The sequence below is a fragment of the Micromys minutus genome, assembly GCF_963924665.1.
Source record: "Micromys minutus genome assembly, chromosome: 20".
Lineage (NCBI taxonomy): Eukaryota > Metazoa > Chordata > Mammalia > Rodentia > Muridae > Micromys > Micromys minutus.
In genome coordinates, this window is record NC_137955.1 from 45,218,969 (window position 1) to 45,238,903 (window position 19,935).

Below are 19,935 nucleotides of genomic sequence, written 5' to 3' on the forward strand. Positions count from 1 at the left end.
AAAAAGCCAAAGCACCAAGCTTTGGAACAACTGAACTATAGATACCCAGTGCCTAGTATTTTTCTGCTTTTTTAAGTCTTCCATGCAATCTCTCCCATTCATCATGTCTTTCTCCTTTGCAGCAAGTGAAATCCCACCACAATAAAGAAATTGCCAAAGGACTGCCCAGCGCCTTTTCGTTCCCTAGAATCTTGCAGTATTAAATATTGCTTGTAATAAGTGAGCTACCAGCTGGGCTCAGATCTCATATGTAGCCGTTTTGATTGAAAGGGATTAGCAGAAGTAAACTTTGATCTATTCTTTGTCCCCTGAGCTCATTTTTGCTTCTGTAATATGTACTTGGTTTCTCCTTTATTCTTTCTCTTTGTGTCTCCTTCAAAGTAGTTTATATATAATTGTTGTGTGTGTGTTTTTTACTGTACCACAAACACACAAAACCCCTTTCAAACTCATCAAATATAAATCCAATAAGTTTTAATTTTATGCACACATCATAGGCCTGCAGTATATGACCTGGTAGATTATTAATGCTGGCAGTGCCATTTACAATGTGCATTGTGGTTAATTCGCAGAGAAGCACTCAATATTATGTGGCCCAAGACATTTTTACAGTTCATAGGATCACTATTTTCACAAGCTAGGGAATTGGGAGAAATATCTAAAACATAAGCCAACTGTTATTAAAATAATTTTTCAATATCTTTGGGTTCTAATGTTCTTTCTCTCAAATTCCATGTATTACAAAAATATGAAAGATGTCAAGTGTCTTTCTCATAAAAAAAACACAAAATGCATCAGCAATCAGAAACTACACAGTCAGCTTGATGCAAACTTCAAGTTTTATAAACTTGTACAAGCAGAAAGCCATCAAAGTTAGAGTGAATGGTGTGATGTTCTTTCTGTATTTTGTTTTAAGCAAAGGATCTTGTTCTAGTTAGCTTAGCTGTCAGCCTGACACATCCCCAAGTCATTTGAGGGAATCTCAATTGAGAAATTGCCCTGATCCAATTGGCCTGTGCCAGACTGATGATGGATGATTGATAGAGCAAGGTACCGCCCACTGTGGGCGGCACCATGCCTAGAAAGAAGGGCCTGGGCTATATAAGAAAACCAGAATAATATGATTTTGAAAGTAAAGGATCAGTAAACTGCATTTTCCTATGGGTTCTTTTTCAAGCTGCTGACTTGAGTCCATGCCCTGACGTCCCTCAATAATGGATAAGGACCTAGAAGCATGCGATAAAATAAATCATTTCTTCCCAGAGTTATCACAGAAACAACGACAACAAAACATACTCAAACAGAGCTATTGCTTTGGTTAAAAGAAGCCACACCCAACCCCTCCTACCAGGATAGGGGGATTATCTTTTAAGCATGAGAGACACAGGGGTTTCAGAAGATCTGGGGAAGATTTTGGTCTCGTGGCTTGTAATTTAGAATTCATCTTCTGTTGGGAAAAGAGAGCAAATAACTGTCCAACCAGCCTCTCCCCCCATCCACCCCTTCTACCAACATCATGACACCTTTCTCCTGAGGCTGACCTCTGCTTCACCGGAAACTGTTCATAAGCCGGTTTTCCAGAGTGAAATCATACATTGGGAACCAGTTACAGAACATCCCATAAGACTCCCTGGTACTGACAGCACCTAGTGTAAACCGAAGCTCACTGCTGGAGACACTAGTTAGCTTGTGCATAGGTACCAACTCAAAAAGCAATTGCTTGATTTTAAGACAAGGAAAACATAAGTGAATTTAAAACAGAAAACTTCCTGCATTTGAGTAGCAACATTAAGAATTCTTCCATATATACTTAATTGGTTAGGAGAAAGATGAAAGTTTCAGTAAGTGCTGCATCTTCCTTATGCATCTTTATGTCTCTAAACAAGGCATGGATGGATAGAGTCACAGGATTCGTGCATATGTTAAGTCAGAATAAGACAGTGCATTAAGGAATAAGGCAGCCTCACTGCTCCCACAGCAAATGTAAGCATCAATTTTCTCTGTCATCTTATTATTTTAATGTTTGGAAGTTTATACGTGTAAGTAATGTTTGGATGAAATATATTCTCATTCTTTTCCTCCTTAAATTTCTCCTGTATCTTTCCTATAATTCATCCTTCCCAAATTTATGTGCTCTTTATAACCCACTGAGTCCACTTAATGCTGCCTGTGTGTGCACGGGTCCAGGACCATCTAGTGAAGAGTGCATAGCCTCTCGAGGCTCACATCCCTGAAGAAAACTCTCCAAGAAACCACCGATCACAGGTAGTTTCTCAGCTAGGAGTGGGACTTCATGACCACCTTGCACATCCATGCTGAAATTTTTCTCACTTGATCTTACATAGGTCTTGTGTATCCTTTCATACTCACTGTAAGTTCATGTGTGCAATAGCCATGACAGATTCAGCAAACACCATTTTGCTGCAGACATCCACCACCTCGGAGTTTTATAGTGGTGTCCCATCCCACAGACAACCTGAGCCTTGGAGAGAGAAAGGGGCGTGGTCTAGATGTCTCATTAAGAGATGAGCATTCCTAATCTCTTATTCTTTGCACAATGACCAATCACGGTTCTTCTATATTAATCTTCATCTACTACAAAAAGATTCTTTGGTGAAGATGGAGAAATGCACTAACTTATAAGCATAAAGATAAAAATTTTATTGGATAGTTTATGTATTTACATTTCAAATTTTATCCCCTTTCCCGGTTTCCCCTCCCATCCCCCCTCTCCCAACTTCTATGAGGATGCTCCTCCTCCCATCCCACCTTACCACCCTGGCATTCCCCTACACTGGGGAAATGAGCCTTCACAGGACCAAGGGCTTCTTCTATTGATGCTATACAATGGCATCCTCTGCTACACATACAGCTGAAGCCATGGCACCCCCCATGTGTACTCTTTAGCTGGTGGTTTAGACCCTGGGAGCTCTGGGGGCAGCTGGATGGTTGATATTGTTGTTTTTCCTATGAGGTTGCAAACCCCTTCAGCTCCTGCAGTCCTTTCTCTAGCTCCTCCATTGGAGTTCCCTGCTTAGTCTGACATTAGCTGCAAGCATCTTAATCTGTAAGGTAAAAACTTAGAGGGAACTTTTACCTATGTCCGTTCATGGAAGGACCATATTTGGATCTTACCTAGGACCTCAACAGTCACGGGATTTTGGCCCAGTGAATGATAACAAAGATTGAGTTTCATCTCACGGCACTGGCTTTAAACCAGAGAAGTGGCCAGGCTCCTTCAGCATTCCCTGTCAGAGGCTAAACCAGACACCATTCCCGAAACCAAACTTTTATTGTGGAAATACTAATTCCTGCTGTCTCAGGCAGACTATTGTTTCCATGACATTTTTCTCTTGGGAAAAGGCTTGGGTCCTTGATACACATCAGTTCTGATCACAAAGAAGCAGCCCTTCTCCTGAAGCTGTAATCTGCTAAATTTGAACATTCTCATCTCTGCTAGAATTAGGCGACGAGTTGAGGTAATTATGTTGAGGGCTATCATACTTAATATTTGATCAAATTAGTTGAATCCTATTCACATGAGTATCAGCTGCTTGCATGGTTTTCAGTGTTTCTAAAGTCAGTCGTGATTCGGAAGACTCCCACAGCCACCTTTACTTAACTGCCATTTTTATTTTTAGAAACATTCTTATGCTCCTTAAATGCACATAACCTAACCACCCCCTGCTGCATGTCACCTCACTTCCTTACAGTCCTTGACACTCAACAGTGATAGCTCCTCAGATCTAGTTCAGCCACTTCCTCTGGATAGAACCTCTAGGCGCCAAAAATACAATTCAATGTATACTGCCGACAGATGATAAGGGGGTAAATAATTCTTGGGGAAGCTTCCCACACAGAGAAAAGTTAAAAGATTCTGCCTCATTTAATAAGTGTTTCCTTTTCAAAGTGTTACATACTCTTAGCAGCATTTCCTGGAGCCGATTGCTTATCAACCCAGGCATGTGGAATAGATTCTTGTGTATGCTATAAGTTGGCCTTTGTTTTTTTTTTTTTAATCATGTTTATTAGATAAACCAAAAAAAAAAAACTGTAACATACCTTTTAGAATGTTTCTTAAGGTCAGTGTGCACTGGATTCCCACCTCCCAATGATCCCTCCTAACTCTGTCCACCTCCTCTTTTCTCCTTCTATTAAATAAGTGTTGGATCAAGGACAGTTACAGGAGGATACATAAAATAAGATCATTCAAAAGCAATCCATCTCTCAAAATATCTCATCCAGTCTAGCATGTGTGGAGCAGGTCTCATGCTAGAACAGGAACTTCTGTGACTAACCCATAGGGCTGACATTTTTGCTGCCTCTTTCTCATGAGTCAGTTCAGAAGTGAAAAGACAATATCAAGAAGAGAAGAACAGGTGGAAGCTAGTTTCTCCTTTGCAAAGGGATGTCAGGGAAGATAGGCTCTTGGTTAGGGATGGGATCTGTGTCCATTTCCCCTCTTATCAGAGACTCTATCTGACCTGAACCTGTGCAAGTCCTCTTCATCCTGCCACAAAGTGTGAGTGCAATTGTGCACCAGTCCTGTGGTGCTGAAAGACAGTGTGTCTTAGTCAGGGTTTCTTTTCCTGCACAAACATCATGACCAAGGAGCAAGTTGGGAGGAAAGGGTTTATTCAGCTTACACTTCCATATCACTATTCATCACCAAAGGAAGTCAGGACTGGAACTCAAGCAGGTCAGGAAGCAGGAGCTGAGCAGAGGCCATGGAGGGATGTCACTTACTGGCTTGCTTCCCCCGGCTTGCACAGCCTGCTTTTTATAGAACCCAGGTCTACCAGCCCAGGGATGGCACCACCCACAATGGGCTGGGCCCTCCCCCCTTGATCACTAGTTGAGAAAATGCCTTACAGCTGGATCTCATGGAGGCATTTCTTCAACTGAGGCTTCTTTCTCTGTGATAACTCCAGCTGTGTCAAGTTGACACAAAACCAGCCAGTACACCAGTACACAGTGTTTCCTTGGAATCACACACACACACACACACACACACACACACACACACACACACACACACCAGCTTTTAGAATCTAAGCCTGGGCCAGCAGTAGTTAGCTGACAGAAAATGAACTCAGTGGTATTTTTGTAGACTTTTTTAAATCTCATATCGATTTATTTGGCTGTCTGCTTTTTTGTTGTTGTTTTCTGTCTTACTGGACTTTTTTTGAATATTAATTGTGGTTTCCAATTTTGTGTTTTTATGTATATGTGATTCATACACACACATATATATTTAATATATGCATGTATACTATAGTATACATAATGTATATATTTGTATTCCACCCTGTTTGTTTGTGGGTAGGTCAGCAGGATCTGTCAGGAGTTGAGAGAGGAAAAATGGTGACCACAATAATTTGTATGAAATATGAAAAGATATTTTCAATAAAAAAGAGAATTTCACTGATGAATTATTGGAAGCAAACTGGCCGTAATAACTGCTGTTCATGTGTGGGATTAGAAAATAGTGCACATTTACCATAATGTATACTGTGTGTGTTCACACTGTGCTGGGCAAACAGCAATTCACCCACAGAATACCCTTGCCATCATCCATGAGGATAGCCTGTGTCAGGGATGGAGTTGATTTGCAGCCCATGTAAGAACATGATGGTGTGTCTCATTTTTTTTCTCCTGGTGATTTATATGAGCTAATCTTCTATGTTGTGATGTTGATGTATATGCTGCCACAGTGGGGAGAAAAAGCTAGGGACTGCTTTCCCATATGGTCTCCTCTTTGCAGTCACTGCCATGGATATATGCTTAACTGTATTATTTGTGACCATTTGTTGGATGGTCTGTCTGGTTTTGTACTTGACACAGATGGAGTTATCACAGAGAAAGGAGCCTCAGTTGAGGAAATGCCTCCATGAGATCCAGCTGTAAGGCATTTTCTCAACTAGTGATCAAGGGGGGAGGGCCCAGTCCATTGTGGGTGGAGCCATCCCTGAGCTGGTAGACCTGGGTTCTATAAGAAAGCAGGCTGAGCAAGCCAGGGGAAACAAGCCAGTAAGTAACATTGCTCCATGGCCTCTGCATCAGCTCCTGCTTCCTGACCTGCTTGAGTTCCAGTCCTGACTTCCTTTGGTGATGAACAGCAATGTGGAAGTGTAAGCTGGATAAAGCCTTTGCTCCCCAGCTTGCTTCTTGGTCATGATGTTTTGTGGAGGAATAGAGACTGACTCAGACAATCTGCCTCACTAATTCTGTAGACACAGACAGCAATCAGTGCTGACCCATTCAGGAAGGCTGTTTTGTAGTTAGCAAGCTGAGAGGAATACGATACAAGTCTCCGCTGTTGGTCTGAATGCTCATTTTCTTTTGACAGAAAGGTTTAGTTTCTCTTTTTTTTTTTCACTTCTACTTAAAGGAGAAACACAGGACTTTAAGGTGTGAGAGTCACCTCTTACAAGTCTCACCTCCATTGCCTGACTCAGAGATTTCTCCATGTTTCTGAGCTCTGAGTTTTCAACTGTCCTGACCATGCTACCTGTAGGGCTGAGATCCCCTAAACCATATGACACAAACCAAGCAAGTGTCCTAGGGGAGGCTATGGATACCAATTTTACAATGACAATGCTCTTGTTCCTTAATGAACCTGTCACGTCTTATTAAATTTTACCTGGCTTCAAATGTAGCATCTCTGGCAAGGTCATGGTTACAGATTTTATTTACTTGACTACATGCTGGTAAGATGGAAGTTATTATATGCCATGAAAACCTATAATTAAGGAAAATACACAGATAGAAAATGCACTTTGTATGTGTGTGTATGTATGTATATATGTGTGTGTGTATGTGTATGTATATATTTGTGTCTGTGTATATATGTGAGTATATGTATGTATATATGTGTGTATATATGTGTATGTATATATGTATGTATATGTGTGTGCATATGTATATATGCATGTATATGTGTGTATGTATATATATGTGTGTGTTTGTATGTATATATGTGTGTGTGTATATATGTGTGTGTATGTATATATGTATATATGTGTGTATAGTTTTATTTATATACATATACATTTATATGTGTGTGATTCTGAGTCCCACTTCTTCCCTTGGTGTGCCCAGGCACCATTGTCCTCTGGGCTGGAAAGAATGAAGCAGAGCCAGAAAGGGTGGGGCCACAGTGTCTCCATCCAGCTTCCAGGCTGGGGGCGGGGTGGATGGGGTAGGAGGCCTTCTCCAATGTTTGCTCCAAGGTTCCATCTTTTCTGGACAGTATTCAGCAAGATAGCTCTCTCAGAAAGTATGCAGTGAAACACCTCCTACTCTTTATTCAGACTGAACAAGGGCTATATAAACCTTGGGGAACAGGCAGGGATTTTGGGGTGAGTGTCCAATATTAGCTGAGACTGAGGTTCTAGGAATTCTTTATTAACATGAAAAGGAATTCCAGGTGCCGCTGGGCTGTTTCTGGGGGGGGGGGGGTGTTAAATCTGTAATTTGGCTATAGGCTACTTGAGCACCTCAGAGGAGGGGTTAGTGGGAGTCATGCACAGGAGTGTGCAGGTCCAGAACAGGGAAAGAGCAGTCCTTACTCTTACTCTCACTCCTGCTGGTCTGATGAGATTTTAGGGTTAGTCATGTGTCAATCTCACTCTTGCTCCTGGCAGGCTACATGGTCCTATGTGCCCACATGTATGTTTGTATGTATGTATGTATGTACCAGACAATGTATGTTGTTACTTTTCCAAGCACAGTAGTGGTAGTCTTTCCTGGCAATGTTTTGTCATGCCATGTTTTTATGAACTTTCACAAGAATCTTTTCAATGGATTCTACAAGGTTAATTAGAAGAGGGTTCCATTTGAAGAACTATTCTTTCAAAGTTTGCAGTATCCCCTGGTAGGTGAGGCTGTAAACCCAACAGGGAAGTAGGAAGAAGGCCTTTGTAATGAGCTTAATCTGAAACGTAACGTCAACAACAATTAGATGTGTTTCATTTAATCACATGTGATTCGTTCGTTGCTCATAAATCTTTATTTTATTGACCTTGGATTAGTAATCCATCCAGCTTCTCGGGGTGGTCTGATTGGAATCTGAATGAGCTGTGAGAGTCCTGACTTCCACATTGTGTGACGATGTTGATTTTCATATGGGGGACTGAGGAACAGCCTAGTGTTTATCACAGCAAATGTAAGCATCCTACAATCAGGCTTTTACTTTGACACTTCAAAAGGGGGCACCATGGCTGAGCTGAGACTTCAGAAGGGGTCTTAGGTAAGCATCAAACTTAAGAAGAAGATCAGAAATTCCTTACTGGCAGGAAAGCTGGGTGTCTGGTTGTATACCTCTTCTAACTCGTAACAACTAGGCGCCGTTAAGTGTCCTACCATAGGAATTAGGTGGTTACTCACATGGGAGCAAGCCTCTAGACCAGTGGTTCTCAACATGTGGAGGCTGAACAACCTTTCTTTTCACAGGGGTTGCCTAAGGCCATTGAAAAAACATCTATGTACATGGAACTTCATAACAGTAGCAGAATTACTACTGTTGACATACAGAATGAAAGTAACTGTGTGGTTGGTCACCACGGCGTCTGAAAATGTATCAAAGTATGGAAACACTAGGAAGGTTGAGAGACCCTGCTTTAAACAGGACGGAGTGAGAAAGCTCCAGGCTTTAAGCTCATCCATACAAGTGTGTGCCACGGTTACACCACAGGAAGTAGCTCTCACACCTGTTACCACCACAGGAAGTAGATCTCACGCCTTCGTTTTAAAGGGCTGGGTGTCATCCTTCCATCCTTTAAATGAAGGGGAGCGTGCATCTCTCTGAAATGCTGTCAGTTACTGCTGACACTGGTCAAGATGAGGATGCCTGTCAGAGCTACATAAGAACTGTGTTCTGCTTTTGGTCATTTGTCAGACCATTATTATTATTGTTGTTGCTGTTGTTGTTGTTATTATTATTATTATTATTATTACTGTTATTATTACTATTAAGCACAGTCTCACTATATGAGACAGTTAGAGCCTGGCCTCTAACTTCAAGTCAGTCTCCAAGGACTAAGATTCTGGATGTGAGCTGTCACACTCAACATTCCTGTTATATTTTATTAAAAACAGGAGAGTTCCCACCATAAATGTTGTCACATAAAAATCTGCAGAATGCTGTGGATATCTCGAGTTTTCCATCCTATATTTCCTAAGGTAAAGGAAAGCATAGTTTGGTGTCTACGAAACTCAAAAGAAAATGGTTTACATTTAAATTTATTTATTTGATTGATTGATTGATTGATTGATTGCATATTACTAGCTTGACTATGGAATTTAGAGAAGGCAGTCTCAAAGACAGGTCTTAAAGGACACAGATGTGAATGTTAGCCCTGAGAGACGGAAGGCAGGGCATGTTAGTAAAGCTGGCTGGCTTCAGAGTGATAATGCTTAACATAAAACAATAGTAGTAACAAGAGCAAAAGCACCTCTCCCAGTGGTAGAGACTTTCCTGGTGTGTGTGTGTGAATGTGTGTATGAATGTGTGTGTGAACATGTGTGTGTGAACATGTGTGTGTGAATGTGTGTGTGAACGTGTGTGTGAAAGTGTATGTGTGAACATGTGTGTGTGAATGTATGTGTGAATGTGTATGTGAATGTGTGTGTGAATGTGTGTGTGTGAATGTGTGTGTGTGAATGTGTGTGAGTGTGTGTGTGTACACATGCATGCACACAAGGGCCCTGCGGTAAATATTAATCTAGAACATTCCCCCAAAGCCTATGCTCTTCTTCCTCGCTGGTGAGAAGAGGCTAGGAGGCAAGCGCCCGAGTTGGTATTCCCAACTGGAGTCCAGAAAGGCTGCCTGGGTCCCTCGGATCCACTGGCATCGCCCCCTTGAGTGATACTCCTCTGTCTCGCAGCCCCTGCAGAGCACCATGAATGTGCGTGCTGAGAGCAGCACAGTCTACGTCAGCAGCGTAAGGACATTTGGTGTCCAGGGACCAGCACGTTCTCAACACACATTAAAGTCGGTCAAATGGAGTAAGTTAGTGCACAGAGCCTACACAATTACTTTTCATAACAAAATAATAATAATTGAAAGAAAACACTTAGTAAAACCCCAGTCATGAAAGTTTCAACCTACACACCCTTTTACTTTGTACCATTCTATATAAACAGACTAACCACCTAGTATGACCGGAAGTGTCAGTTTTCAGTGTCTCTATTAATACGCAAGTGAAGAAATAAATGGGACCTTGCATAAGATAGATCCCACTGAACAAGAAGCCTGAAAGGCTCTCATTGCAGCATAGGTGAAGAAGATTGAAAGCTCTTCAAGTCTTTGAAGTACTGTGCCCTCCCTCGTCTTAGCCAATCTATCTAACAACCTGTATGCTTCACAAGGCATGGGCGACTGTTAGTTTACCTGTTGGGAAACGCTTTTGCATTTCACTTTTGCAAAAGGTTTTTTGAGAAAATATTATCCTTAAAAGACGTCATCTTAAAGTAGACTGAGACTATACTGTTTTTGGATGCTTTAAATCCTTTCATTGTAATATATTACAACACCGTGTGTATGTGTGTATGTGAGAGTGTGTGAGTGTGTGTGTGAGTGTGTGTGTGAGTGTGAGTGTGTGTATGTGTATGAGTGTGTGTGTGAATGTGTGTGAGTAGGAGTGTGTGTGTGAGTGTGTGTGTGAGTGTGTGTGTGAGTGTGTGTGTGTGAGTAGGAGTGTGTGTGAGTGTGTGTGTGTGTGTGAGTAGGAGTATGTGTTTGAGTGTGTGTGTGAGTGTGTGTGTGTGAGTAGGAGTGTGTGTGAGTGTGTGTGTGTGAGTAGGAGTGTGTGTGTGAGTGTGTGTGTGAGTGTGTGTGTGAGTGTGTGTGTGTGTGAGTGTATGAGTGTGTGAGTGTGTGTGTGTATGAGTGTGTGAGTGTGTGTGTGTATACACAGTATAATGTTGCCGGCACAACATGAGTGGATGTAACTGTCTGCCTCTGCCAGTCCATGTCACAACACACAAGGTACCCATTAGGCCTCTGGCCCCTGCGGAATTTCCCAGCTGCTTCCTCTGCCGTCTCCAGAAAGACAGTCTCCATTTGCTGCCTCAGCCTCTCTCCCTCCCTTCGCCCTAGAACCACATGTCTCTGTCCATTTCTACCATGAAAGAGAAATGTGTGATCCTATCACCTGGCTAGAATTAAACTGTGAAGGTGTGTTTGACCCACCCACCCTTTAGCTCATACCACGGTTCTGAGACAAAGCCGGACTCCTCAGACCTCACAGACCCTAGAGAACAGCTGGGGTTTGGAGGGGCCCCGTGTTCTTCTTACTGAGTATCAGGAATGAATGGCTTTTCCTAGCGCTCAGAAGCCCTGGGGTCAAAGACAGGCTACCTTAAGTCACACCAATGATGGTTTCTATAGGAACCCAGGTCAGAGAGCCTTGTTAAGGAAAAGACCACGTTTCTCCTCTGTTAATCTTACTGACCTTTAGATGTAACAGGATGTTATTTATAAAATACCAACCCTATCTTTGCCCCTCCCCCAGTTTACAGAGGATTCTTAACTCACTGTCCACCTCCTGTGAGAAGCCTTCCACAACCGCCTCAAGCCAAACCAATTTTCATCTTCCCCAAACCGCTCTCATAAGCCCAGGACAGAGGGCTTGCGGTTGTCATTATCCTATGGGCCATATTTCCCTTTCCCCCTTTAATTAGCCTCAGAGTCTCCAAACACCAGAAAGAGCTGGAAAAAAACGTTTCTACTGCCCGGATTTCCCATGCTAATAGTGTTCACATTCAGATGTGAGATGGTGGGTCAGTGCTCAACACAGAAACAAGGACACTGGAAGGAACATTATGTTCTTACGGTAACCAGCAAAGTCACCCACTCGGTCTTGTACCTGGGAGCGGCTGCAGGTGACGGACTTCTTCACCTGGCTAGTTAGAAGTATAGGTGGGCTCTGCTAACTTGAGAAGGTCCCTAGCAGTCCAGTGAGTATCTGAGTGCTATATGCTGGGAGCAAAATGGTTCCAGTGAGTTTCCAGCAGCAGTGACTCCTGGTCTTTTTATATCGGGCACATGTCTGAATGCAAAGTTACCTGCTAGTGAGGTGCTATCCCTTTCTCGTGAACTTTATGGAACAGTTGTGACTTGTTTAGACTTTATAAATCAGGAAGGTGTGAAGAAACCACACAGGCACACACACACAGTCCGGTATAGTTTTATTTATTCATTTACTTGCTTACATGTTTAGAGACAAGGTCTCAAGTAGTCTGTGCTGCCTTCAAGCTTTCCTTGTTATGCAAGATTGCTTGACCCTGAGCTATTGATCCTTCTGGCCCCACCTCCCAAGTGCTAGAGATCAAACCAGGATTCCCTACATCACACATGGTAAGCAAGCACTCTTCTAACTAAGCTGTAACTTTGCCCTGAGATTGTTTTAAGTCAAAACAACAGCAACAAACAAACTAAGAAATTCTGCAGGTAGTTCTCTTCTTTAAATAGTTTTTTCCTTCAGCCCCTGACAATATTGAGGTCACGAGAGACCAGTCTTCCACACTCAAAGTGCCAATGTCCCGCATACTCAATGAAGTGTCTCTCAGTCCTCTCTCAGAATTTCCTCCTTCTACCGCTTCCCGAACGGAGGCCGGAAGAAAGGACATGTCCCTCTTCTCACGGTGGCTGACAGGTTTGTCTTCCAATGGCCTGAGATAGAATCCCAGGCATGCTGAGCTCAACAGCAGCCGGCTCTTCATCAGAGCTGAGTTGATTTAATGATCAATATATCAAGCAATTTGCTCCAAGGACTGTCTACATTCAAAGCACCGTCTCCCAAGCACGTTGGATGCTGCCATTAGAGAATAAATATGCCACATTTGGGGGTTTTCGAGTCAAAGCGCTTCTGTCATACGCTTCCTCGGCTGTCATCAACTGAAGGCAGATACTCTCTTCTATTTCCGTAATTTAGACATCAGCATTTTCTGTCCATGCTAAAACAGGCCACTAAAATAGGGATAAGAGCAGATATCAAAACAGGATATTACAGAACCCTGTGTTTTATTCATTACTGCCTGGAGCTAAGATACTGCCTAGTCCCCTGGGGTTCTTTCTCCTGCCCTCTGTTGCCACTTGCTACAGGTGTCAGGTAGAGGCGTGTTGCAAGTAAATACTGTCATGTAACTCTTAGACTACATATGTCTCCTTGAGGAATGGGAGGTGTGTGAGGGACATAACTTGGAACATTTGCCAATTCCAGCCCTCCCAAATAGGGACAGACAACTTTGCTGCAGGCCCTTGTTTACCTCCAGAAGTAAATGAAAAGAACAGAATTGGAAGCAGCAGGTGGGACCCATTAATTGTCTTGCTGGGCTGTTGGTAATGTCTTAAGTGCTTTGTAGTCTAAAAAGACTCCATAAATCTGTCACTGTAAGTACCTTGATCATTGGGAGAGGCAAGATTAGTGATGAAAAAGTGAATTAAAGATGCAGAGCTGGGTTTGATTTTATTTTTCACACAAAGAAAAACATGCCAGATTGATAAATGCTGGGTTATAGAACCATGTAATAAAAGCTCATAGAAGAGACAAGGTTACCATAGTGAGCAGGGTACCTCATTAGACTATTTGTCAAGGTCGCCTCCCCTGCTTGTGATCCAACTGCTGTTAAATTATACAGATACCAGTTGTTGGGAGACCTGCGTGATGAGCAAGCTGCTTCTCTGCTCCCTACATGCAGGGGGCCTAGGTCCAGCTTATGCATGCTCTTTGGTTGATGGTTCAGTCTCTGCGAGCCACCAATGGCACAGGCTATTTGACATTGTTGGTCTTCCTGTGGAGTCCCTGTCCTGTTCAGGTCCCTCAATCCTTAACTCTTCCTTAAGGCTTCTCTGTGTCCTTCTAATGTTTGGATGTGAGTCTCTGCATCCGTTTCCACTGGCTGCTGGGTGGAGCCTCTTGAAGGACAGTATCAGTCTGCAAGCATAAATGCGCATCTTTAGTAGTGTCAGGACTTGGTTCTTGCCCATAGGATGGCCTTAATTTGGGTCAGTCATTGGTTAACCAGTCCCCCAGTCTCTGCTCTGTCTTTGTCCCTGCATTTCTTGTGGGCAGGACATATGTTGTGGCAAAGGTTTTCTGGGTGTGTTTGTCCTTATCTTTCGACAACTGAAGCAGGGGCCGTCCCTGAACCTGTTGCTTGCCTGCCTATGGATTCGACGCCCAGCTTTGTCTGGCCTCAGTGGGAGAGGATGTACTTAGTCCCTTGAAGAATTGATGTGTGGTGTGTGGGAGGTTGGGCTTCTCCTTCTCAAAAGAGAAAGAGAAGGTGGAATGGGGGGAGGATTTACTTAAGGGGGTACTGGAAGGAGAGGAAGGCCTGATGTTGGGTTCTAAAGTGAATAAGTAAATAAATTTGATAAAAATTTATACAGATCCCAATCTGTCTTGTTTGTGTTTATCACGACACATTTTACTTCTGTGGATGTCAACATGGCTGTGTCCTTCGTTGATCATCGTTGATCATAAATGCTTCCTAGGATTTTCTCATCTAATCCATCAAATGGTTTTAAGTATTGAGTATCCTATTGTTCTTGCTTTAAAGACTGAAAACAATGAAGTTTAGAAGCATAAAGTTACTCCTAAAGAGAATCAATCCTAAATCGACAGAGTCCCAGATCCTAGGCCTTTACCATGAGCAAGTACAATGGCTTCTCTATATCGTGTGTTTCTCCGCCAGGAGCCAGCCGACAGTATATCACATTTATCTGATTAATATCCACGCATGTTGGTCACATATGTTTTTCTTTTTAACAATGTGGTATCAACTGATTATTAAGCATTAAACGTTTATACTGAATCAAGTAAGAAAAGTAATCAAGACATGATTACAAGTGGGAAGTGGGAGGCATGCATGCTGCTTTATGTAGGACCTGGGCTTCCATGTGGTGGTGAGGATGTCCTGGAGCCAGTGGTCATTGGTGGACATCTTTACTGTTCCATCTATGTGTGTATTCGAAATACCCTGCACAGAAGAGCATCCAGTGCCTTCTCATTCTTTTTCTTCTCTCTTCCAGTCTCTCCATTGTCTGTCTTCCTCCACCTTGACCTTTCCTAAACTTTTCCCTTCTTTTCTTTTCTAAAGGCAAATATGCCATGCGAGACCTGGTCCACCGGCTTCCTGGTGGGAACAACAGCAACAACTCGGGGAGCAAGGCCATGTCAGATGACACCGTGACGGCAGTGTGCTGCACCCTGCATGAAGTGATCACCAAGAACATGGAGAATGCCAAGGCCTTACGGGATGCTGGAGGCATCGAGAAGTTGGTTGGCATCTCCAAAAGCAAAGGAGATAAGTAAGTCTGGGTCTGGGTGGGGGTGTCTTTGCAATTAAAATAAGTCAGGGCAACATTGACTTTGCACTGGAGTAAGTGTAAGTCCAGGGAACATTGTTGCTGTATTGGGGTAAGTCAAGAGGCAACATTGTCTTTGCATTGGAGTAAGTCAAGAGGCAACATTGTCTTTGCATTGGAGTAAGTCAAGAGGCAACATTGTCTTTGCATTGGAGTAAGTCAAGAGGCAACATTGTCTTTGCATTGGAGTAAGTCAGGGGAAACATTATCTTCACAATAGAGTAAATCAAGGCCAACACTATCTTTGCATGGCTAAGGTAGTCTTCATGTCCCAGTCGTCATTCTAGTTCCTTCTGCTCAGGGCAGCCAAGCAGCTTAGCTTGGATACATGACATTGTCTCCCTGCCATTGAACCTCCTCTGTTGTTGCCAGTACCTGTGTCAGTGGACCCCCCAACCTTTGGTTCAGGAGGTTTCTCTCTGCATCCTTCCCTTGGATTCAGAAAGAACTAAAATCTAATCATGTCTCCTCCTTTACTTGATGTGAGATTCTTGGCAGGCTATTCCATTTATCAAGTTACTGTGTTCCCACTTTCCAACCTAAAACTGAAGGCAGGCAGGTACTGAGACCCTTCCTGGGATCAGTGATCAGCAAATCTGAAAGGGTAAGTGGGGGAGGGGACTGGTAAAGCAGGGCTTTCAGCCAAATGGAGCAAAAGGAAGCAAGACTTGGGACTTGGCTTCAAAGCCACTGCACCACCCTCATAAGTAAGAATATTTCTTGTGATTTAAGAAAAAAGGGTACCTTACCACACACATACACACACACACACACACACACACACACAAAGCAAAAAATACAAACAGAACAAGGAAAAAACAACCTTCATCACCCAGAGTGCTAGTGTGTCAACTAGCATACCAACCTTTACAGAAACCTTCTCAGCTCTTAATTAAATTCCATCTTCTGGAAGTCCCTCAGAGTAATCAAAGGAGATTAAATACATGCCCTTTTTATTATCAAGGCCCTACCTACTCCTTGTCTCCCCCGCCCTCCTGTCACCCATTCCTTTACATCCAAATGCTAAATAATTAAATTTATCTTTCATTATTGAGGATGGTGAGAGTTCTTTGAGACTCTGGAAATTCTGTCTCCGTATTTCATTTAACTCAGGTTATTGGCAATGTTTTATAAAAGTTTGGGGAGAGATGTTTAATTATCGAAAGACCCTTAAATGGGTTTGTTCATCAATACAGTGTCAGATTTGAATATGTGCTTATGTCAGACAACTGTGCCGTGTAGATGGGGAGCCTGAATTATATACAAGTTGTGACGTTCGGTCTGGATGAAATTAAAACACTGTAGTTCACAGTCTGGACTCTACATTGTATTCTTCATGTTACTTCACCAGACCTGTGACTCTAGGAAGAGAAGTGCATCCTTGCCTTGAATGTTGTGAGGCCAATATGTCGTTACTGTTTGCTTTTTTTAAGTATATACTCTTAACGGCACAATAAAACCACAGTTGACCGGTACACTCGGCTTGCCTGTATTTACGAGACATCTCAAGGTTAACAAACTCTCTCTGAATTTAAAGCCAAGAAAGCTGGGGCTGGGGGGGGGTTGCAGGGGGCTTGGGGACTAGGCATCTGTCTAGTCCCTTCAGTTGTGGGAGATCTCTTAGCATAAGTGACACACACCAAGCCTTGAGGAGAAAACAAATGCTGTGGTCAGTCTATGGCCAAAGAAAACTATCTGGTTAAACTATTTAAAGCTGTTTTTGGAGCAATAATGTATGAAATAAGGCAGCGCCCCATTGGTAACCCAGAAAATTGCCCTGCGAGATGTGGTCCAGGCTTGGTTGCCATCAATTTGCAGGCGTTTTGTTTGTTTTTCCTGCTTTTTATCTATAGATGATCTCTTGAGTGTCCTTTAATCTGACTAAACATTTTTTTCACAGATGGTCACCTGCTTTATCTTATCCTTTATGTTTTTTTTTTGTCAACAACCTGGAGTTGTGACTTTCCTGAGGTGTTAAATGAACTGAATCAGGTCTCTTCAGGTTGCGCTGCTCACACTAAGTCAGCCTTCCATTTCCCCACGCGCTGTGTCTCTTGTGTATGAATAAACTGATTGGAGGATCAAAGTAAGGCTTTTATAAGTTCTCATGCCCTGCCTACATGTTAGTTTATCATGGCTTTTCACTGCTTTTGAAACAAAAGTGGTTTATGGCACTGTTCTAAGTCTGAGCATAGAACTCACGATTCCTGTTCCATCCAGTGCTGACATTCAGACTCACATGAACCTCCAGAAAAGGTTTTCAGGAATAGAACTTTTGAACTGGGGATCAATAACATGGCCAAAATGCCAGTTCATTCCATTTGACTTAATAAACTCTCACAAATAGGCCCACACTAAACTGCTCCTTAAAAACTTGCTTCTAGAACTACATTCAGTCCAAACATGATTTTCCTTTGAAACAGCATGGGACTGAAGATAAGAAAACCAAACAAATAAAAGACGTAAAACAAACACAAGTGAGGCTAGTGGTGGTCCTTAAATATTGGCGCCTTCACATCTAAGTGCGTACAAGCCTAACTAATTAGTGATAAGAAGAAAGTAGACAACTGTGTTGCCGCCGAGGTCATAACCACCCACTATGGTATTGCAAAGACAGCCAAGACAACTGATGCTCTGCTTGACTGCTTTGTGACTCAGCTGCATAGCCATGAGAAATCACACCATCAGACAGACATCTTCAGCCACCCCTGATCTGATAGCTCCCATGAAGCTCAAAGCCCTGTTGGATTGCTACCGACGCTTAGGGGCACCGGCTCCACAGTTTTGAAGTCTGATGGCCGACGGCTTTATCATCATTTTTAAAACATGCAGAATTCTATCATGTCCATCTGTTTCACATACACATTTTCATGATCTCAACAGTTCCAAAGGAAATGGTGTTGAGTGTGTGGTTGTGAATTATCGTAAGGCAGAGAAGCTATTTACAGACTGAACTGTCACTTGTCACCAGAGGCCGGTGCAGTAAGTCTCAGGCTTGGGTTATAATCACTTAGGAACAATCAGTTGTTCTGGTCCTTCAGATGGTAGTTACAGAGTTTCAAGTAGTTATTTTTATGAAGCCAGTCTAGTGGAAGGATCTGACATACAGACTAAGAAGAGGGCAGAGTTCCTTTTGACCCTCACAAGCTATTCCAGTGCCGTGCCATCCTGGCGTTTTAATTGCGACGCTAACCTGGCTTCCATTACACAAGCACAGTCCCGATTTTCTAACTAAGGAAGAAGTAGAAATCACAAAAATGTACACTGTGCCTGAGGAATTTTTCATGCTAAATGTGTCAGCCACGCCATCAGTACATGAATTTTAATCATGTACCTCCATGGTTGCCTGGGCATTGCCAGAGAAAAATATCCAAGTAGAAGGGGTAAATACAAGAGCATTGAGTTTTTGTTTCACCTTGATTATATAAGGCCTAGAGGGGTGCTAATCTGTATCCGTGAAAAGGTGTAAATTTCTCTAAGTTACAGGAATTTAAAACTATGGCAGGGGGCATGATATTACCACAAATTACAGAATAATTAAACACCATTCATCTTAGTGAAATAAAATAAATGTTACCTTGTAACTATTGTATTATGGAGAAAATCAAATTCATAGGACTTCATTTTTTTGTTATATTACAGCCAAAGTTGGATTTATTTTTCTCAGAAATAAGTAGCTGTCACTGCTTCTTTCCTGTAAATGGATGAAGAAGTGTTGATATTAGCTCACATAAATTATAAACATGAAGAGCCGGAAAAACAGCAGCTAGACTAGGCACCATGTCCTGATAGCCCAGGACCTCATTACAAAATGCCTGTCCACCAAACGTTCATTTATTTTGGCTCTCGAATTGAAGCCCACCCCAACCCATCTACCATCTACTTCCTTTGAATTTCAAAGGCTGTTTTATTTAAAACATGTATTTTTATTTATTTGAGATTTCATATGAGTTCTATAAAACAGTCCCACCCTCTCTTTCCTACTTTCAACTCCCACCCCCCAACTCCCCCTAAACTTCATGATCTCTTAAGACTCTTATAATTGGTTTGGCTGAGAGAGGGGTGGGGTGTGTAACCCAGTGAGTACATTGGGTCACTCGTATGTGCATGTGTTTAGGACTGGCCCCTTGAGTCTGTTCCTGAAGGAAACTGATTCCCCCTCTCTCAGCAGCCATTAATTGCCTAGAGATCCTCATCTAGGAGTGGAACTTTATGAGAGCCCCCCCACTACACACACACACACACACACACACACACACATACACATTGACTTGTGACCTGTTGTTGTCATTGTGTAGATGTAGTTTAGGTAGTCATATTGTTGAGATTTCATGGATACAGCGTCCTTGTCTTAATGAGAAGGTGTCTTGGTATTGTTTTCAATGGGTCTGTCATCCATGATAGTCAGCTTCTAGACTGCCCATTGCTTTGGAGGTCTCATTAGTTATGACATATTGCCCAGCACCAGGAGTCACAGCCAGATCATCTTTTTGCTAGAGTGACAGTTAATTGATTAAACAGAACAAAGGACCATATGGCCCCCAAAACTATCTCACTC

At 42.5% G+C, this 19,935-nt stretch overlaps 1 protein-coding gene across 2 annotated transcripts in view; it reads left to right on the forward strand.

The window, feature by feature from the left end:
• Positions 1-19,935, forward strand: part of CTNND2 (catenin delta 2) — a gene marked incomplete at its 5' end in the record, with an annotated part of 778,908 nt that overhangs the window by 718,867 nt on the left and 40,106 nt on the right. For both annotated transcript variants that reach the window (XM_080933837.1, XM_080933838.1), the window contains one exon: positions 15,110-15,320. In XM_080933837.1, the coding sequence (XP_080789963.1) occupies positions 15,110-15,320 (211 nt within the window). The remainder of the gene's footprint in view (positions 1-15,109; positions 15,321-19,935) is intronic.